At 36.0% G+C, this 22,937-nt stretch overlaps 2 protein-coding genes across 2 annotated transcripts; both read left to right on the top strand.

Annotated features, from left to right (window-relative positions):
• Nucleotides 1-518: 518 nt before the first annotated feature.
• Nucleotides 519-10,620, top strand: srek1ip1 (SREK1-interacting protein 1). Its single transcript, XM_051686323.1, has 5 exons — nt 519-709; nt 1,084-1,131; nt 3,046-3,201; nt 5,125-5,200; nt 9,846-10,620. Exons 1-5 carry the CDS (start codon nt 697-699, stop codon nt 10,024-10,026), a joined length of 474 nt encoding a protein of 157 aa, XP_051542283.1. The 5' UTR covers nt 519-696; the 3' UTR covers nt 10,027-10,620.
• A 5,860-nt stretch (nt 10,621-16,480) lies between these two features.
• On the top strand, nt 16,481-20,443 carry LOC127433689 (placenta-specific gene 8 protein-like). The gene is made up of 5 exons (XM_051685786.1): nt 16,481-16,543; nt 18,067-18,105; nt 19,155-19,284; nt 19,389-19,513; nt 19,596-20,443. The coding sequence occupies exons 3-5, from the start codon at nt 19,197-19,199 to the stop codon at nt 19,698-19,700; spliced, it is 318 nt and encodes a 105-aa protein (XP_051541746.1). The 5' UTR covers nt 16,481-16,543; nt 18,067-18,105; nt 19,155-19,196; the 3' UTR covers nt 19,701-20,443.
• The last annotated feature ends 2,494 nt before the right edge of the window (nt 20,444-22,937 follow it).

The raw sequence follows: 22,937 nt of genomic DNA, 5'->3' as shown, positions 1-22,937 counted from the left end.
AGGCTTCCTTGGCTGCAGTGCACTGTTTGCCCGCTAACTTGTTTCAAATCTGGCAACCAGGGGTGTCGAAATATTATTGGGAAATGGGCAGTGGGCAGGATCACACAGGCCAAAACACAAACAGAAATTTCGGCCAGGAACGTACATTTTAAAGTAGCATTGTTTTAGGAGAAGCCAGTATTTCAACTTATCATGTTTCCTAAATCTCTGATAACATATTATGATAATTTTATGCTTTAGTACGTTAAATATATTACATATTGCACCTTTAAAGTAATCATTGCTGACTGTGAATAAAAAATTTCAACAATGGCATCTGAAACCGAAAACTATTGATTTTAAATTATGCTGCCGCTAGGTGTCAGTGTAAATCCAAGATGACACAAAGACAAAATTACTGAGCACCTTTAAGGAGGAAAAATGTGAAGCATGCACATTTAAAGAAGTTCTCTGATTTTTCCATTTTATGATACATTAATAGTTCTCAATCACATATCAGAACTACAAAAGGGAAGGTCGAACGTGTCTGAAAGTGGAACCGCAGTCTAACTGGATGTTTCCACCCGGAGTCATTAACCAGACGGATCGATTTCACGTTTTGAAAAGCTGCGGACCCAAAACAAACGGGTTGTTTTGTTTTGTTTTGTTTTTCTCTGATATTATTTAAATAAATAAATAAATATAGTCGAGTGGATAATGGCTGTCCCAGGTATGCTTTTGTGGAGAATAATGAATTGTCCATTAGTTGTAGTGGTTGTTGTCCACTTGCTTCTTCTGGAATGTTCTGGAAAGTCAGTGATACACTCGCACCAAACAAGCATTTCGTTCATATCGTTGTATTTTACACCTAGTCAAGGGTTACTGTCACTGGGCATCTGTAAGATAGCATGGCAATACAATATTTTAATATAATGCAGACTCCTCGATATTTTACTTATGGTGAGCCAGAGCAGCTCTCTTTAGATAAGTTCGTTTTCAATGATTACCCGAATAAAAATGAACAGAGGGTTGATTTTGCCAAATGTATCTATGTATTCACGTCCTTAGGATATAAAAGCTCATTGAATGCTCTTTTGCCAACAGGTCCAAACAAGGATAACATCAGAGCTGGCTGCAAAAGATGCGGGTATCGTAAGTATGACGAACAGTTATCATGTTTCTTCAACAAGTTCAGCCCTGTTGACTTTTTCCTAATTAAACTCGTTTAAAAAACCCTTTCAAACTCAAAAATGAATTACATTTGTTGTGCTAACATTGTGCAACAGTGGATATGCATCACTGGAGAATTCACTTTTCTTTAATTTTTCATGTAGCGTCATAAATGTCAATCTGTTGTCTTCATGGTAACAAGTAAACAAGTTGGGCCTAGTATTTATAGACCTTTTTTACACTACGGGTTTTGGAAGTAAACGTTTGCAGGGTAAACTTTGACAGCGGTGAATGGGAGATCACAGCAAATATTATTTTCACTTACCTTTTTGCTCCAAGAGCAGAAGAAAAAATCCACTCTTACAATTGAATGACATTCCAGAAGAGGAAAAAAAAAAGAGAGCGGTGTATTAAAACAATAAAATGGGGGAGCCTGGGTAGCTCAGCGAGTATTGACGCTGACTACCACCCCTGGAGACGTGAGTTCGAATCCAGGGTGTGCTGAGTGACTCCAGCCAGGTCTCCTAAGCAACCAATTGACCCAGTTGCTAGGGAGGGTAGAGTCACATGGGGTAACCTCCTCGTGGTCGCGATTAGTTGTTCTCGCTCTCACTGTGGTGCGTGGTAAGTTGTGCGTGGATCGCGGAGAGTAGCATGAGCCTCCACATGCTGTGAGTCTCCGTGATGTCATGCACAGTGAGCCATGTGATAAGATACGCAGATTGACGGTCTCAGACATGGAGGCAACTGAGACTTGTCCTCCGCCACCCGGATTGAGGTGAGTAACCGCGCCACCACGAGGACCTACAAAGTAGTGGGAATTGGGCATTCCAAATTGGGGAGAAAAGGGGATAAAAATAAAATAAAAGACCATAAAATGGGAGAAGATGCCAAATTTACTGTCACTCCCTCAGCAGCTGTAATAGAAACCCCTTCGCAGCTGTGGTAATTCAGTTTTCAAAACTAATTCCAGAGTAATATAACACAAAGAATAATGTTATAAACTTGCACTCAATATATATATATATAAGTATAATATAAAAAAATTGCGAGATTTACGCTTATAAGGCAGAAACACATCATCACAGTCTTTGAAAAAGGTCTATAAGGGGCTAAATTGTCGATCATGGAGGAAATGACGGAAGAACTAAGGAATAGTCCAAATTTGAGTAAAAATGTAAAATATTTTCACACAAATATTGAAATGGCTTATGTTTATTTCACCTTTGTTTTTTTTGTTGTTTTTTTTTTTAAATCCCCTTTTCTCCCCAATTTGGAATGCACAATTCCCAATACTTAATAGGTCCTCGTGGTGGCCCAGTTACTCACCTCAATCCGGGTGGTGGAGGACAAGTCTCAGTTGCCTCCGCTTCTGAGATAGTCAATCCGCACATTTTATCACGTGGCTTGTTGTGCATGACACCGCGGAGACTCACAGCATGTGGAGGCTCATGCTACTCTCCGCAATCCACGCACAACTTACCACGTGCCCCATTGAGAGCGAGAACCACTAATCGCAACCACGTGGAGGTTACCCCATGTGACTGTACCCTCCCTAGCAACCGGGCCAATTTGGTTGCTTAGGAGACCTGGCTGGAGTCACTCAGCACGCCCTGGATTCGGACTTGAGACTCCAGGGGTGGTTGTTAGTGTCAATACTCGCTGAGACACCCAGGCCCCTATTTGACCTTTGTTTAGATTATCACGTCTTTCAAATTAAATAATATTTGTATGTTTGTTCTTTTATTTTCATATTTCCATATTAAAAGTCTCTGTCTGGATCATTTGAGCATTGTTGAACATTGCTTTTCAGTCACATGATTATTAACTTTCTTTCTTTCTTTGGATGATATCGCATGTGGAAATATCATTCTCCATGTCTAATGTGTTCATCAGCGGGTCATCTTACATTTGAGTGTCGTAATTTTGTTCGCGTGGACCCGGGGAAGGACATTGTTTTGGACGTGAGCAGCACCAGCAGTGAGGAGAGTGAAGAGGAGGAACAGGAAACTGTCAGTAAAGAAAAGATCTTCGGTAGCAGCCATTCAAAAGGTTCCTTCATCATTACACATTCAGAATGGAAATGCAGATTTTTGATTACATTTTTCCTTTTTCTTTTAGGTTTCTTTCATTTACCTGTTTATTTTCTGTCTACCATTGAATCCCTTTCATTCACTGTTAATGCAGACAAAACATGTTTTCATTACATAATTATGATAATCAAATAGCTGTACGGAGAGTTAAAGGAAAATTCTGGGTTCAATACAAGTTAAGCTCAATTGACAGCCTTTGTAGCATAATGTTAAATACCACAAAAAAAAAAGCAAAAGTTGAGGTTACAGTTAGGAACCCACAATGAAAGTGAGTGGGGACAATTTTTGGAGTGTTCAAAGGCAGAAATGTGAAGCTTATAATTTTATAAAAGCACTTACATTAATTCTTCTGTTAAAACGCATGTATTATTTTAAGTTATTTAAATCATTTTTACAGTCATTTTAGGGTTTGTTGAGATTACATCATCATGGTAATGAAGTTGTAATATTGGCTATAACTTTACACAGAAAAGGTTAGTAAGTAATTTTAACACCCTTAGATCATGTTTACACACATATTGTTTATGTCTTGTGGCTATACTTTTCAAACAGTGAGTATTTTAGCCCCATTCACTTCCATTGTAAGTGCCTCACTGTCACCGTTTTTCTTCCTAATTTGGAATGCCCAATTCCCAGTGCACTCTTAAGTCCTCGTGGTGGCATAGTGACTCGCCTCAATCTGAGTGGTGGAGGATGAATCTCAGTTGCCTCCGCGTCTGAGACCGTCAATCCACGCATCTTATCACGTGGCTTGTTTTTTTGTAATTAACGTTTTTTATTGATTCAAAGAAAAAACACAACAGAGAAAAACACAACACATACACACCGAATCAACATTTAACTTTTAACTCCCACTAATATCCCTCCCCAAACACCAACCCCACGCTAACCCCCAACGAATACTCCCATGGTCACATGAAATAATACACACACAACAACAACAAAAAAAAATATAATAGAATCCAATTTGTTTTAATATATTTGTCCCCCAAATTTATGACCACCCCGTTGCCCAAAATACAAAGTCTGGGGCAAAGTAAAATTTCAGTGCCCAAAACGTCACACAAATAACTCTGAACCTTCAAACAAAAATCTTGGATCTTAACATACCCCCAACAGACATGGGTTGTGTTCCCAACTTCTGATTGGCATCGCCAGCAGGTGGGTGTGTCTTTAAGACCAAGCCTATATAATCTAGAGGGGGTCCAATAAAATCTATGTAAAATCTTGAATTTCATAAGGCGCATTGTTGCATCTCTAGATGCAGACTTGACATTTTTTAGAATCCTAGCCCACACTCTTTCCTCCAATACCAAGTTTAAATCTTTCTCCCATAATCTCTTAATAGAAGTTAAAGCTCTGTCCCCCAGACACTGAATTTGCAGGGAGTAATACACTGATGCCTCATGACCTTTTCCAAAAGCAGTAATCACCACTCCCAGAGTATCTGCCGCTTTAGGGGGGTTATCACGTGGCTTGTTGAGCGCGCTACCGTGAATACGTAGCGTGTATGGAGGCTTCACGCTATTCTCCACGGCATCCACGCACAACTCCCCACGTGCCCCACCGAGAGCAAGAACCACATTATAGCTACCATGAGGTTAACCCAACGTTACTCTACCCACCCTAGCAACCGGGCCAATTGGTTGCTTAGCAAGCCTGACTGTCACCTCGATTTTTGCATTTTTTCAAGAAAAGGAGGGATGATTTGAAATGTATTTTTGTGGTAATCAAAATTATGCCACAAATACTGTCGTTTGAGATTAACTTGTATTGAACCCGGGATTATTCCTTTAAGAATACTGGTAGAGCTCATGATATAAAGCAGTGATAAACTTGGTCATTTTGTTGGTCTTTTTAAAATGCACATTTTTTCCCACAGGTTCTCATGAAGATTCCAAAAAGGAAAAGCATAAAAAGAAAAGTAAAGACAGATCTCATCGAAAGGCCAAGAAGAGGTATATGTTTCATTCCTAACACATCGATTTGGAAAAATAATGCATTTCTTCTGAGGATGGTCGTCACCTTTCAAAATGTCACTTAAAATATGGGGTTTGTCCCATATTGTTTGGATGGTTTGCTTAAAAAATGAAAATGCTGTCATCAACTACTCACCATCATGTCGTTCCAAGCCCTTATGACTTTCTTTCTTCCATTGAAAACCAAAGGAGAACTTTTGAAGAGTGTTCACACTGTTCTTTTTCATACAATGAAAGTGAATGGTGACCAGGGGCTGTAAAGTTCTTAAAAGGACAATTTGCTTAAGCCAAGTGCACACTACACAACTTGCAGTTGGCGCCCTGCGACTTACAGTCTTGTTTTCCGTAGTGCTAGTGCGCACAGTACACAACTGATCGTAGACTGATTGTATCAACTACACAACCATTCCTCCCCAACTGAGGCCATGTGTACACATGGTATTAAGATGCGTTTTGGATGGTCCGATCACAAGTGTACAAGTGCGACATCACATTACACCTGGTCATCTCTCATGATCATTTATGTTTGGATTTTGAGGGGAGAGTCTTTGATTTCATGAGAACATAGATCAATCATTACGTCTTTGTATTAATGAATAATAATAAAGCACAAAAATGTAAAAGAAGGAAAAGAAAGCACTAAAACCGGCACATAGTTTCTCTTAATCATACACAAACGTGACATTTGGAGCAGAATTCTGAGTTATTTTAGTGCAGTAATTGTAACTGAGCTTCTAATGTGCATCCTTCTATGTGTCCCTATTGTGCATGTTCATGCATTTGCTTTTTAAAATTTCCCTTTAAATCCGCAAATAACTGGCAAAAACTTGCTGTTACAGCTGTCTTTAGCATCGTCCCGTTTCAAACAGATCGCCCAAAATAAAGATAACGAAATTTGCGCAGTTTATTCTCGATAACATGTCAACAAACATGAAAGAACGGCTCTATTTGCAAAAGGGGAAAAAAGATAATACTAAAGACAGCTGGTGGGGAGATGTGGGTGATGTTTTATTTTATAATTATTTTTTTGTCTCCTGCTTCCCAATACCTTGCTCTCCTCTTGCGCTCTCGCTATATTTCATTGGCTGTGGCTCACTGTCGGTCTCTCGCTCGTCGGGACAGTGTGCACACCTGACGACAAGACATCTAGAAGTGTAGCTGGTTTGAAATCCATCGTAGTGTCTGCGACTTGTTGGAGCATGTCGCAGGAGTGTGCACACTATAAGACCGTTGGTTGTGAGATCTGAGACTTCTCTTCGTGGACAGTCCACGACTCAGAACATCAAAGGAGACATGCTAGAGTCAAGTAGTGTAGACTTGGCTTTATCAAAGGCTGAAAGAACAATTCACCTTATCACTTTCACATACAGCTTGAATATTGTTCAGTCTGGAAAAATTCCAGCCTGATCTCATGAAATTTACGTGACTGTGGCGACATTTTGCAAAATGATATTACGTGGTTCCAGTGTTGGGGAAGCTACTTTGAAACTGTAGTTTGACAAGCTACAAGCTACTTTGAGTAGTTAAGCTACAGACAAGCTACCCTTTTGATAAAGTAGTTAGCAACACTACAAGTTACTATCAAAAAGTAGCTATCTACATTGAAGCTACTTGAGGCAGTTTTTTTTTACAATTACTATCAAACCAATAATAATAAGAACAGAGGTTAAAATTAAAATAGAAATAGACATTTGATATAGTGTGTAATATAGCAGGCTAGTTAATAATTTTTCAAATGACGACTAGCATTACTCACCTGAATGTGTCATTACATTTGTGCTTGAAGTCTTTACAACACTTTAATCTTTGGTTTGCATAGATTACATACATATCTCTTGCTCGATCATGGATAATAAGGATGGGTGTGTCGAACTTGAAATATCAATACTTCTGATCTCCACTTTTCTTTGAGGAGTCACATAATAAAACATGCCATAGTAAATTATTTCTTTTACCAGTAATGTTTTATTTTTTTTACATGAAAATAATATTTATTTAAATGCTAAGAAATGGAGAAAATGTGTTATCAAATAGTTATAGAGTTTTTACTCTCACTGCTTCCAATAACACACAGATAATGATAAACGAAAGAAACATAACCACAGATAACCATCATACGGTCTCCTTATCCAAGTGAGCCTTAATTATCTGCCTGATTTAACAGTAGGTGATTCAAAGCAGCTGAAATACTGTCAAGCTACTTAAAAATGTAGTAAAGCTAGTAGCGTCGCTACTTGTAGTTAGCTAATCTCCAACACCACGTGGTTTATTATCCGAATCGCGGCAGTTCCGAGGTCAAATCTCCACTGAGTGGAGCTTAAAGCAAGTTACAGTTTCACCCAAACAGATGAGGTTTATAAAGTTAATGCTTTATCGAGTTTATCAACAAAACCGACCTTCCTACCCTAAAACCTAGACCTACCAGACTGTGTCAGAAAAAGCAAATTTGAGATAAAAAATGGAATTACTGAAGCAACCACATCATGTTGTTGTGCTTCTATGACACTTTTGGCTCACACTCGACTCGCAACTTATTCGTCAGGACTCAGACTTTACAGCGCAAGTTGTCTATCAGTTGAGCTACCGCACAATTGGATCACTCGAACAAGCTTGTAAATCAACATATCGCCGTACAAGTCGTGTCATAGTAAAAGTGCTCAGATGACATTAGATAAATAGGGAGTTATGTTAACCCCTTAAATTCGGGTGCAATTTTATCACACTCAAATTAAAAAGCTCAACATTCACACATACTATAAACTAGTTGCAAATTTTTTTTTTTTTTCTTTTCAGAAATCCCCCCAAATAAAAAGACTCCAGTTATTCATAAATAATATTGTATGTGTTTATAATTTTATGATAACCTTTTTTTGAAAAATAAATATATATAATTTTGTTATTTTTTTTGATTATTATTATTATTATTTTTTTTTTTTTTTTCTTTTTTGCTGTCCTAAATTTGTACACATGTAATTCTGGTTCTGTTCACTCACTTTGAAAAGTCTTATTTCATTCCACTAGATGGCAGCAAGCACTAGAAAAAAAATATTTTTTTCTTTATCACATTCCACGACAATATACAGATCTGAAATGTAGGTGGCGCTCTAACGCATTTTAGCCCTCACAGATGTTCTCGTCCATTGACATTCAGTCAAGTCAGTTCCTGCACCACCCTCGTTGTTTCATTGAATATCTCGGCCTCTGAGTGGACTAGAAGCTCACTCTAGGTGTCATTAAAAAGCTTCTCCTCTTTTCGATGATATAAAACATTTTATCATCAGTAGTCAAAAACATATTTTTCTGATGATTTTTTAAGCATGCTTTTCCTGCTGGATGACATCTTTTGTTCTGGACATCTAAAATATAACATTGAATTATTCAGCCAGGCAAGCTCACAGACAAGTAAAAAATGGCAATTTTATTTAGAAAACTGCCTAAGGTAAAAGCAGATATAAAGTTTTTAGCTATCTGGGGCTTATAGCAGCAGTGATTGAAGCATAAAAGAGACGTTTGTATTTGATGACTTACAGAAATCATATTTCACTTTGTGTTTCTTTTGAAAATCTTTCAAACTATGGTATTAGGGCAACAAAATAAGCTCTACATTCACATTCCTGAGAATAAGAGCTTTCATTTGAGATATGACCTGTCAATTTAGGTGCTATGTGAAAGACTTTTATTTTCATATAAATATTTCTATCTCATTACCTCTAGGGGGTGCTAATGTTCAGCACAAATGTTTTGAGGCCTTATTTTGTTATTTTAAGTAACATAAATGCTGAAGTGATTTCTTTCAGATGATACCTCATATGCCTGACATACGCATACGAACACTAATGTTTTAAGTGTAAACTTTTTTTCGTAATTTGGCGCCTCCCTTTGGTCCAGCAGAGTTTAAGGGGTTGTGCTTGCTTTGCTATTGGTAGACAAACAGGATGCCACTGGGTTTTATCATCTTTTTATTTTCTTTAAATGAATATTAATTGTAATATTGATATTTATATTCCAGTTTGGTCAACTTTTCTTTGATTTCCCAAGAATGAGTGTAGGAACGAAAATGTAGCAATCTGTTAATCTGCCTCTCCCAGACTTTTTATTACTGATAATGTGAAGACGTTTGTTTGTTCACTTATCTCTGTAGATTGCGAGTGAAACTATTTACGTGTAGACCCTTGCTTCCTGTTATAGCTGTACAGATCAGGTAACTCGGTAAACCCCTTATTTAGTTATCTTCTTTTACGCATTTATGATTTTATCTTTGAGAGTCCTGGCCAGAGTTACACAGCCAAATCCAAACTTTTAATTTAAAATCCTAGAGTTTCTCCTTTAGTTTCAAAGGGTTAGTTTACTCAAATATGAAAATTCTGTCATGATTTACACTGATGATGTTGTTGTATGAGCGGTATTCCAAAAAAAATTAAAAAAAATAAAGCTTACAGCACCTTTCTACAAAGACGCTTACTACAACATTCATGGAGAAAGATTAAAATAGCAGCAGCAGGTTTCAGCCGAACATATTTTTGTATTATTTTATTTCATTTTATACAGTACCAAAGGTAATAAGGCAATTGCCATATACACTGTTTTAAAACCAACTGTTGTTTTTATGTTTTCATATTCCTAGGTCTTATTCATCAAGTGATGATGAGGAGGAAGTGAGCAAGAAGAAGAAAAAGCATAAGAGCGATAAGAAGAAAGGGAAGAAGGAGAAAAGAGAGCGAGAAAAGAAACACAAGAAAAAACAGAAGAAGAAAGATGCCGAATCTTCCTCAAACAGTTCCTCTGGATCTTCAGACACTGATTGAATTCATTTACAGTATATGAAACATTGATAGGACCAGCAAATCATTGCAAACAAGTGACACAGAGAAGATTTCAGATGGGAAATAGTGTAACATACAGAGCCATGTATAGATAATTAAATCACCTTGAAACGTTGAGATAATTCTCTACCTGAACAAGGCAATGCAGTTGGCAACTCCTTTATTTTGTCTTTACCTCTGTTTTGGAGAGTTGGAATGAATGTCACCTTTTTGTGGTGTTTCTAACAAAACTGTATTTTGTACATAAATGAAATGAAAACAACCCAAATTCCTTTTTTGGTAAATCATTTTACTAAGTTTTAAGTGTTGCTATACTGCTATACTGGAAGTATTGAAACAATGAAAAGTTTAAGCTACAATAAAGGATTACATTAAACGATAAAAATAAAAAAAGCAATAATTAAATAGACAGGCCAGATCAGAAATAATGTTGGCGCAGTGGTGTCGCAGTTGCACTGAGCTATGCTACTCATGTGGGTTTGAATCTAGCTGGCAACATTCTCCATCCTGTTCCCCATCTCTCTTCCCATTGTGTCCTGTCGTCTTGGTTTAAATATTTTTTTATTGAAATAAATTGTTAAAAAAAAAAAAAAGAGCAGTGTTGAGTAAATTACTCCAAAAATCTAACCCAAGTACTTAAAAGTTATTAATTTAATTAAACTTCTCTATAATCTGATTACAAAAAGTAGGCTACTTAAAATCCACTTAAAAAGTAATTAGATTACAGTAACTAATTAGGAGTTAAATGGATAGTTCACCCAAAAATGAAAATTCTCTCATTATTTACTCACCCTCATGCCATCCCAGATGTGTATGACTTTTTACTTCTGCAGAACACAAATGAAGATTTTTAGAAGAATATCTCAGCTCTTTAGGTCCTTTCAATGCAAGTGAATGGTGACCAGAACTTTGAAGCTTCAGAAAGCACATCAAAGAAACATAAAAGAAACATATCTTCTGAAGCGATATGATAGGTGTGGGTGAGAAACAGATCAATATTTAAGTCCTTTTTTTTTTTTTTTTTTTTTTTTTTTTTTAACTATAAATCTCCACTTTCATATTCTGAAAATGAAAGTTTAGATTTATAGTAAAAAAAAAAAAAAAAGGATTGAAATATTGATCTGTTTCTCACTCAAAGTGATCGCATTGCTTTAGAGGACAAATATTAAACCACTGAAGTCATATGGATTACTTTTAATTTTCCTTTATGTGCTTTTTGGAGCTTCAAATTTCTGGTCACCATTCACTTGCATTGTATGGACCAACAGAGCTGAAATATTCTTCTAAAAATCTTCATTTGTGTTCTGCAGAAGAAAGTCACATTTATCTGGGATGGCATGCTGATGAATTAATTATGAATTTTAATTTTGGGGTGAACGATCCCTTTTAGTAGTTGCAAAGGAGTTAATGTCACAAATATTCCTGTTTGATGAGTGATCTAAAAGTACAGAATCCACAGATATATATGTATATAGAACTGGATCACTGATGTAACGGTAAACTGCCTGCAGGAGGTGAAGCCACTGGAAGTGTTCGAGCGGCCATCTTGGTATGCCCAAACTCTCATAGAGCATCAATGACTGACATGAGAAAACACCCCCGTTTCACCGTCTTCGACCTGCGGATCCGACAGTTGCATTTCGTCCTCTAGTAACGATCATGTTAAATTTGCTTGTTATGGATAATATTCATTACGAGGGAGAAGAAATACACGGATCGCGATGTCAGAACCTTTACCTGCCCCGGCATTCAGTCTATCAGTGCAGCACAACGGTCACCAAAGGAAGCGGCAAAACTGTCCACAGATTGTAATGTTAGTAGGAAAAGCTGTAATATCTGCTTGTTTAGGGTGGCAACACATCCTTACCCTTGAAAGGGACTTTAAAAAAAGTCAGACCGGGATTTCTAAATCGCCTTAAATGCCCAGGATTTGCTTGTTTCTATAGCAATGTGCTCTCTGTAGTCATACATGAATACATGTCATAAATACGTGTTTGTTTGCCATTTAAACCTAGCGAATCAGTTTAATTTTAACCAACTTTGCTTTGCGTGTCTCCCTCTCTGCGCACCCGCTGTGCATGTGTGATAGAGGGAGCGAGAGCGTGCGCTCTTATTCAAGTGACCGTGAGAACAAGGCACTTTTTTGATGAAAACATAAAACAAGTAACTGAACAAACACTTCGATTATCACAGTAAATAAGTCTGAAAATGTCTGTTTGTATCTTGTTTACATTCAGCATCTGTTTGCCGATGCAGTTTGTTAGAGGTGGATACTGTTTGATATACTGTAGATATACATAACTCGCTCTGGCTTTTAAGAAACAGGAAAAAAAACCGCCTTTAAATAAATAATAAGTACATGTGTAGGACGTTTTCGTTGTAGGGACGTACATGCAGATTTCAGATATCAAATCGGTGACTGAATGACTAATGTTTACTCGCTGAAATGAGACGATTTCCTATGAAGTCAATAGGGACATTGAAATGTTTGGGAATACCAAGATGGCGGCGCAGTGGCTTCACTGATACAAGGTCATGAGCAATACAGTATCGGATCCTGGCATATAGGCAGGCGCCTAGGACGGCAGGACAGGGTACTTGATCCTTCGCCCCTGCACAGAGCTCGCAAGATCGTGATGGGTTAAAGGTGCCCCAAATCCTGCCGCCCCTGCCCCGAGCTTGCAATATCGCGATGGGGGAAAGGTGCTCCGAGTTGTTCCTGACAGGCTACTCAGCCTAAAAGGCTCTAAATGATTAGGATTATAGATGTTCATAATGCATTCTCACATTCTGAAGAAACATAAGATAACCATAATCAGTAGTATAGGTACACCGTGACACAGGATCGACTGAGTGGTCTTGAGAAAATAGGTATCAACCATGTGATAGCTGGGCAGATTTCACAAAGTCATTGATGATTTTGCATCAGTGAAAACTAGGGTTGGGTTGGGTTGGGAAGTTAAGGGGGGCGCAACGTCGGATCTCGCCTAGGGCACCAAGTAAGCCAGAACCGCCACTGATTATATATCTCAATGATTATTGTGACTAAATGGGGAGTCAGAGTTGCCATGGAAACGGGAACGCATCCTCATACATCAACAGAGAACCAACAGACCGACGCTCTTTCGTCTCTGCGTTATTTATTGCTGACAGGTCAGTTAAATGTCGAAAATCACACAAATAACACACTCATAACACACAAAAAAGTGTATGGCTAAAGATCTAATTTATGAAAGGCTTTTAAACACATCTTTATGTACAGATGAGAGTTTAAGAGAGTGGTTTAGGGGGTTTTGACTGGTGGTGTGGGGATGAGTGATTGGAAGTATAAATTATTAATCATAAAAGAAGCACAGCCAGTTGGGCATCAAGAGTTGTTCTGTATTATTACTTATTGTCACCTTAAACAGACCTAACTGTATATATTTCAATTTATTTATGAATATTAATTATTTTAAATATGTGTTTAAAAAACAACAACAACAGAGGACCAACGGACAGACACCAAACTCTTGTCTCTCACTGTTATTTATTGCTTACAGCAAACACTCTACAGCATTCAGTGGTACAGTCCCACATCTGCCCGGGACCTGTAACCAGGGCCGTAGCTAGTGGAGTTAAAGGTGGGAATGATTCTAGGGGCCCAAAGGTCCAGGGGGGCCTACAACAAATTTGAAATTGCATTTTTTAATAGGTATGGGGCACAAAGCAATATGGAGTCAGGGGGCCCAAAATTCCTGGCTACGGCCCTGCCTGTAACATTATATATAATAAAATCCTGAAATGTACTGTTAATTTCCAGGTTTAAATTATATTTTAAATTTCAGGTTTTCGATGTGGTCTCAGACTTTTGGACCCCCCCTGTAATGTCCTTTGTGTTTAATGCTTCAGGTGCACTTTGAGGGTGGAGCCAATGCTGTTGCACAAGATTTGAGTGCAGCCACTCTCAGCAAAGGAACACAATGACGCTTGCACACAGATGACAAAACTCTTTCTGATATACATTCATCCAGTGCTAAAATGAGCTTGCTTATTTTCCCAACAGATTAGGATAAAACAGTCCCAGGCACTTCTCATTATTTATCAATCTGTATTGTTAATGCCCTTTTTTTGTCCCAATCAATTATTTAAAAAATACATACAGACAATGACTTGAAAAGACTTCTCTATGGTGACTTTATTTCTGCATTAAAATACATTTTTGGTGAGGGTAAATATAAAAAATGTCTATGACCGGAACCATCTTGAGATTGCAACGAAGACATAGTCTCATTAAATGTTATTTCAAAGTTATTTGGCATAATCTTTCATAATAAATTGTTAACAACTTACGTTTTAAAATATTTAAATCGGAAATGTTGTTGTCTGACAAATCAAAGTTGGTAAAGTGTGGTGAAAACCCACATGCAGTGAGCATTTTTGTTGTCAAGCATAAAACAGGAAATTATTTCACAAAGAGGATCCCTAGACCCTCATGACAGTGTGTTAGGGTCAGTTAAAGGTCATTTAAAAAAAACAAAAAAACAGATGATTTGGCCTTTTATTTAACAACAATGTTATTTTAGGGTGTTAAATGTCAATTGGTACAACCCCAAAAAAACATAATTACATTGCTGATTCAAACAACTTCATCACATCATAATTTTTCATTTTTTCCTTAAAAAAATATTTTTAAGGCTTTTGTTGATAATAGTTCAGATGTGTACACGTATTCAGTGTGAAAGGAAAACATGTTATATTTATTGCTGTCAGCCTATTACATTTTTTAATCACGATTAATCACATGATTTTTCGTAGTTAATCGCGATTAATTGCAGATTTTATAAATATATTTATTTTCCTGTCAAAATGCATTTATTTCCTTCTTAGGAAAGAAAACAAAACAATATGTTACAATACAATGCTTTATTAACATTTTCCAAACAAAGCCTTCTGCAGTATAAAGATAGAAATGCACTAAAATAGCACCAATTTAGTAACATTAAAAGTTTCCCAAAGTCTAAGTGGGAGTTTGACTAATTGAAAGAACTTCCCATTGGTCTTCCCATTGGTTGAATATTCATTGCAATGGGCATTAAATCTCTTAAACTCTCATCCTCCACAATATTAATCAGCCAGCAGACTCTGGCTATCTGCTTTGTTACAGCAATCGTGAAGCCGCGTTCATGATTCACGTCAGGGCGTCAGCACCAGCGTCAAGCGTCGCTTTGAACTCCACATGAAAAGAAGTCTCATTCTATGTTTTGGTGATAGTTAAGACTTGCCGTGCTTCTGTGGTAATTAAAATGCGCCTTACTTAGGCTGAAAAATACTTGATTTCTATCACAAGTTTCATCATGGCTTGTTTTGCTCCTTTCCCCATCAGTTTATCACTGACACTGAATCACTGCTGTGTGTGTTTTGGTGTGTGCGTCAGTGTAATGACTCTGGGCAGACACATTGACACTCCACAAAGATTCCGCCTTTCCAACAAGTGTTTATGCTGTATTAATGGTAAATACATTTATCGCGATTAAGAAAAATTCACACGTTAAACTTTTTCATTTAATCGCATGCGTTAACGCGTTTATTTTGACAGTTCTAGTTATTACATTTAACTTCATGGTTACACCACTTGACAGTTTTAGAGTCATTTAATTAAAAAAAAGAAATGTTCTAAAAAACAAAACAAAAAACCAGTAGACAAAGATTACATAAGTACTTGGCACATGCATTTTAAAATGGTTTTAAAGATTTTACCTTTTCCATCCTCTATTTGTCATTGACCCATTAAAGAACAGCACTTCACTCATGTACAAACAGCCCTAACCTAAACCTAAGAGCAGTGTGTCAACAATGTTTATGTGTACTCTGAATGTTTAAAGTCTTTCAAATTGTACATAGTTACTAGATTCCTAGCAAAGGTGTTTTATTTCATGTAACTCCTATAGCAGTAAATAAAGTCTGGTCTTCAAATTGCTAAACAAAGAAAATCCATAATGTCATGTGAACGTCATGCACTGTAAGTCTTATGGGCTGTTGCTTCAATTTCCTAATTTAAAAAATAGCCATCAAATGTTCAAGTTCAGTTCTGCTATACTCAATCTTATTAAAATAGCCTTCTTATTGATAATATTATACGGTTCATTCAATAAAGTAATTTAACTTTGAAAGGTTCTTCAATTCAGGTAATTTGTTTGACCGTAATGATATATTGCATGTTTTCCTCCCTGTAAAATTGATTGTTTGACAAGTATGGGTGGTGTTTCAGCAAGGCAATCACTTGTGTAATAGCAAATAGTTGCTAATAGCTCATTCCTGGAAAGATACACTTGTGGCCATTTATAACCATTAGCCACACCTAGAGTTATTGGACATTAAACCCCTCGGAGGGCAATAGATATTTTGACAATAAAATGTAATTTTGACCTTTTCTCGTGTATTTTGAAGGAAGTGTAATTTTGTGTTTGTTTCAGTGTAGAGTATAGAGGAGTATCCTGGCTCAACTGCAAGAATTCAGGTAATGTATATTTATTAATTATTTTATATTTATATTACTTTCTGGTAAAACTTTTGGGACCTTCTGTACATGTGTACAAGTAAATGTGTTTTTTTTTATTTTTATTTTTTTTTATTTAAATGCTTTTAATAATGTTTGCAGCTATTCCTCAGATGTCAGCTAACTATTCTTTATTCTCCATACACTTTCAAAATAGTACCAAAAAGTATCAAAGTATTAGCATGTTTTTTGGTTATAGCATAGTACTACCATGGTTTTCCAAAATTTTTGGACATTAACCATGGTATTCTTGGAAGTGCCCTGGGGTACCATGTAAATACCATGGTACAAGAATTCCAGCAACGTGGTACTTTATCAAAGTACTTTAGTACCTATTACCATCAGACACCATCGCTGTACCATTATAGTACCATCAAAGTAGTTTTTGTAAGTGAATGTCTTTACCTGTCCTAGATCATGATAGTGACATCACAAAAAGGCCCTAAATGTAATAACATTAGTTACTAAATGTAACAAAGGCCCTAGATGTAATAACATTTGTTTCTAAATGTAATAAAGGCCCAAAATGTAGTTAAATTTGGTGCTAAATATAATAAAGGCCCTAAATGTAATAACATTAGTTACTAAATGTAACAAAGGCCCTAAATGTAATAACATTAGTTACTAAATGTAACAAAGGCCCTAAATGTAATATCATTAGTTACTAAATGTAATAAAGGCCCTAAATGTAATAACATTTTGGTCCTAAATGTAATAAAACCCCTAGATGTAATAACATTTGTTTCTAAATATAATAAAGGCCTGAAATGTATTTACATTTGGGCCTAAATGTAATAAAAGCCCTAAATGTAATAACATCTGTTCCTAAATTACATTTACATTGGAGTAAGGTTAAAAAAGCGCTATATAAGTGCAGACCATTTACCATTTACCATTTTGGGCCTTTATTACATTTAGGACCAAATGTTATTACATTTCTGGCCTTATACTGTACATCCAGAAGTATTATCAATCAACAATCAACTTGACTATTTTACACCAACAAACCTAATTTTAAGGGTTAGATTAAGTAGAAACAACTCTTTACATTTACAAGGTACCAGCTAGCTGTAAAACATTAGGCATATCAAAACATTTGTGTATCCATGGCACCAGTTTATGTTAAACTGAACAGCATGATGACACTTAACCCTCAAAGGATAGTCATTTTGTTTAGTTTAATTTAGGTATTGTTTATGTATAATGATATATAGTATATGCTCCTCATTGTAATACTGATTGTTTGTCAAAAATGGGTGGTGGTGTGTCAGCACATGTCATCAGTGGAAGGTGTGACAGCAAGTTAACTGATAGCAAGTACCAGTTATGTTTATAACCAGACTTTGAACCCATAGGAAGGGCAATAGATATTTTGACAGTAAAAAAATTATTTACTGATCTTTTCCTATTTAACTTTGAAGGGTGAACCCTAAACATGTGACTTTTCAGACTGTATATAAAGATCATTTGGTGGATTTTTTCAGTGCATAAAGGAGTATCCTGACTCAACTGCAAGGCTTAAGGTAAAGCCATGTTTATTACGTACTTTTTTAGTAAACTTTCTTTACAAGTAAAATATACCATATAAATGTCATCACTTTACAATATGGGTCTATATTTTAACATTATTTAATACATATGTATTATGAAATAACAGCAAACAATACATTTTACAGTATTTTATAAATCTTGGTTAATGCAAATTCATAATATAATATCGTTCATTATTATTGTTTAAAATGGGTCATTAATGTTAGCAGTGTAGTATACAACATTTAATGTTTAAAAATGAAATAAACATTAATCAAGATTTATAAATGCTGTGAAAGTATTGTTCATTGTTGATTCATGTTAATGGAATGTTCCGGGTTCAATACAAGTTCAGCTCAATTGATAGCATTTGTGGCACAATGTTGATTACCACAAAAATTAATTGAGGCTCGTCCCTTCATTTCTTTAAAACAATTTAAAAAAATGCAGAAATCTGAGTTCCAGTGAGGCACTTACAATAGAAGTGAATGTGGCCAATCTGTAAACGTTAAATTACTCACTGTTTCAAAAGTATTGCTACATATGTAAATGTAAACAATAAGTGTTAACATGATTTTAGTGTAATATTAACCTTTAATTTGTAAAGTTATATCAAATTTTACAACTTCGTTGCCATGACAACGTAACACCGTAAACACTAAAACACTAAAACCACCGTAAAAAAAAAATGACGATTTAATAATACATGAGTTTTAACATAAGAATTAATGCAAGTGCTTTTATAAAATTATAAACTTCACATTTCTGTGTTTAAACCCTCCAAAAATTGGCCACATTCACTTCCATTGTAAGTGTCTCACTGGAACCTCGATTTTTGTCTTTTTTTAAGAAATGGAGAAATGTGTCGAAATACGTTTTTGTGGTAATCAACATTATGCCACAAATACTATTAACTGAGCTTAACTTGTATTGAACCCAAAATATTCCTTTAAATTTTACGTTTGTTTGTAATATTTTCCCAATATTATACATATGGAAAACTGATGTGGAAATGATATGAGCTTTCCTAAAACTGTTTCAGCATACATTTTCTGGACACACATTCCTTTACCTGTCCTGGATCATGGAGGTGATGACATCACAACCTCAAACATTTGCACCCAAAGACTTTCAGACGGACTTAATGAGCTGTTGTGATGACGTGAGTGTGTGTAAGTCATTCCGCGGCACTGAACACAAACACATTAGCCATCCATAAAGTCTAACCAGTGATAATGAGATTGACTATGACATCAATCAAATATTTGTATTAAAGGTTGTTGTGGCATCTTCTGCCTCCCCTGTTTGGGCTGTTCCATTGCTAAGGACATGAATGAGTGCTCTGCATGTGGTTTAGGCATGCCAATCAGAAGTGTATACCGTACTAAATACAACATCCCGGTTAGTATGGTTTGTCTGTCTGCCTATCTCAAACTATTGATCTCTTTTTTGTTGTTTGAATTGTGTTTGTTTTTGTCTCCAGGGTTCCATGTGTAATGACTTTATTGTCACTTACTTCTGCTCGTGTTGTGCAACCTGTCAGTTGAAGAGAGACATTGACATTAGGAAGCGAAATGGAGAATTCTGAAGATGACTTTCAGATCAATTGAATACAGGGGAAACCGTTTGAAATCTGGACACATCTATCTATTGTCCTTATTGCTCTTTGGAACTGAAAATAACTGAGATGTTATTTGCAATTATGGACTAATAAAACTTTATGACTTAATACAAATGCAGATATATGTTTAATGATTCAATTTGGACCATAGACAATGTAAAAATGATCAAACTCTGCAGTTTGAGGCTGGATGGTTCATATCAATCAAAATGGGAAATGTTCATCAACACTTAATTCTTTTTATCATATAATGCAACTAAAAAGATTATAGCCAGCATTATTCTGATTATGTGACGTTGTTATATTGTGAAATTCATAGTGTGGCCTGTTGGTTGTGGTGTGAAATGTGTGTGTGCCTATATGTGAACAGTCAGAGCTTTAGAAAGACCAAAAAAAAAAATTCCTAAATAGCAGATTTTCCCAACTTTTATAAGTGATTTACTTTAAGTATGCTACCTCCATGGAAAGCTTTAACATTTAACCTTTTCTTTTTACTAACTTTTTACATCTTCAAATTTTGTTATTTGGAAATAATTAAAAAAACTTATTAAATCCTTTGATAAGATCATGTACATGCTATATTTTGATAGTATTATTAATAAGATTATTAATTTAATTTTTAAATTCTTGTAATTTACATTAAAGCAATTCTACATTTCATTTCATTTAAGCATTAAGTTATACATTATTTAAAGTAAAGTGTTCTTGTATTACAAGTACATTTCCTGTCAAGTATATTACATGTATATAAGTTGTCTTGGTATCCACTTAAAGTAAATTATAACATATATAATCTAATATTGTTAATGGTGTGGGTTATCATATATTGTGGTACATTATCATAAATGGTCTGTAAGCGATTTCTGTAGAACTTTATTTATTACAACTACAAGTACTTTTAGTACTTTTAGCCTCTGTTAGTAATGTGATTCAATAAAATAATTTCATCTTGTTGAGAAAAGCTTGTTCACACGAAAATTTGCATTGTTTAGCGTTGTTTCTCTCATATCGGCCATGAACGCACAACAGTCGTCAAGATGTTCTTTTACAAATCACTTAAATTTTGAGTTGTTTCTTTCCAAAACCTATGGACTACTTTTTTTTTATTTTGGGTCCTTTTTAAGCTTTAAAGTGAGTCTTTTCATCAAAATATCTCCTTTTGTGTTCTACATAAGAAAGAAAGTCTTTGGAATGACATGAACGTGAGGAAATTATGACAGAATTTTCAGTATGAATGATATTATATGAGAGACAAGAGAGGCATCATTTAAACACTGGATCATTGTTGAACAGGTACATATACTGCATCTGTAACATGTACAGCAGTGGTTCCCAACCCTGTTCTTGGAAGCCCCCCAACATTATACATTTTGGATATCTCCTTAATCAAACACACCTGATTCAACTCATCAGCTTGTTAGTGGAGACTCCAAGACCTGAATTGGGTGTGTCAGAAAAGGGAGATATACAAAATATGCAGTGTTGGGGGGCCTCCAGGAACAGAGTTGGGAACCACTGATGTACAGTAATATCTGATAAGTGCTTATTAGCATTTACAAGATACAGAACATTACTGACACAAAACATTCCCCAGACAGAAAGATATGAAGGCTAACAGGATTATAGTACTTTTACATTCTTATGTCTACAACATTAGTGAATAACTTGGCATTTAACTTCAACTCTTAATTGTTGGAGTAGACAGCAAAGCAAGTTAAGTATTTCACAATGCAATTAGTAGGGCAACTGTAGCTATAATACAGTCATGGAAAATAGATTCAATACAACAATTTGTGTATACATAGTTTCACACACATTGCATAGACAGAAAATAGTTTGCAACAAACAAGTTGCTTACCTTTAATTGGAGAGCAACGAGACAAAGAACAATATATTTTCTTGGGTGTTCTGGCCTAGACTGATTACACTGTTAAATCAGCAACGGTAGGTCGAAAGTTCTGCTCCTGAATTCGGTCTGCGTTTACCGAAATTCAAACCACTGCCCCCAGTGTCCGAAGCTGGAAGTGTTGTTGAACAGTTTCAGGTGAAATGTCCACAGGGTGGCGCCAAAAGTGAGTTGTATTTTTAGTCGGAAATTATGTAAAACAGTCAACAGGAATGCATGTTCATAAACCTAACCATCAGTGGAGTAAAAATATCATTTTAGAGCAAAAATGCAACCTCCGAATTGCACTCACCATTGTTTTTGTAAACACAATTACTTACTGGTTCCCATTGTCTGATGGGGGATGAGGTCTGTCAGTAATTCAGCAGAATTGGGTTGATTTTAGGATAAATAAACATTTGGAAGCAACATTTCCTTTGTGATCATTTTTGGTCCAACTTCTAGCTCAACCAGTTGTGTGGTCTTGGGTGTTGGGCGGAATTTCTTGTTTGGGTTTAGTGAAGGATGGAAGACAGGGGAGTGTTTGGGAAACTTGTTTGGAAACAATCATTGTTTTAGCAACTCCATTTGGTGCCAATGATGGCGCAGAAATTTCCCACTTCACCTTTACGCAGAGCCAATGGAGTCGAAAGAACCAGCAATGACAAAAAGTTGGCAATGCCTGCATGGGAGCTTTCTGACTGAATGGTCTTCTCATTTTGTTCTCAGTACGCTCGCTCGTCCATCTCAGTTGAAAAGGAAGAGGGTAGTCTTTTCAAATGTCAAGAACTGTAATAGTTAGGAAACAATTACCCAATGGACCTTAGTCAGGGAAGACGACATATTTTATTTGATGCTAATTAAAATGACCTGGTATGCGATAGACTTAGTAGGCTGTACTCTCTTAAGGTCGTATGTCACGTCTAATTTTCATAAACCATGTTTTCCAGAGTTTTTTGCCAACTGGAAATGTTTTTGGAAAGATGTATTTTCAATGTTTGGTTAGTTGAAAAGTCAGCACCAAGAACAGTAGAAGCCTGGTTTTCATTAACATCATTCAATTTGTGTCATTAACTATGGAGCTCACATTGACTCTGGTCCATGGCTGCCGCAAAACACAGCAGTTTAGTGACTCTTAATCAAAGCTGGTATGTGCTCGGTACTGTGCAATCTAAAGGTAAAGATTGTTATTGAAGATTCTCCTGGTCATCATAAAGCACTATTATTTTTGTCACTATGGTTTTTGTCTTGTATTGAGTTATGTAGGACCACAATAATGGCAATGTGCAACAAAATACACAAGCATCAAAGTAGTTTAA

Source organism: Myxocyprinus asiaticus, chromosome 43, assembly GCF_019703515.2.
Source record: "Myxocyprinus asiaticus isolate MX2 ecotype Aquarium Trade chromosome 43, UBuf_Myxa_2, whole genome shotgun sequence".
NCBI lineage: Eukaryota > Metazoa > Chordata > Actinopteri > Cypriniformes > Catostomidae > Myxocyprinus > Myxocyprinus asiaticus.
This window is presented reverse-complemented; position numbering and strand designations above follow the sequence as displayed.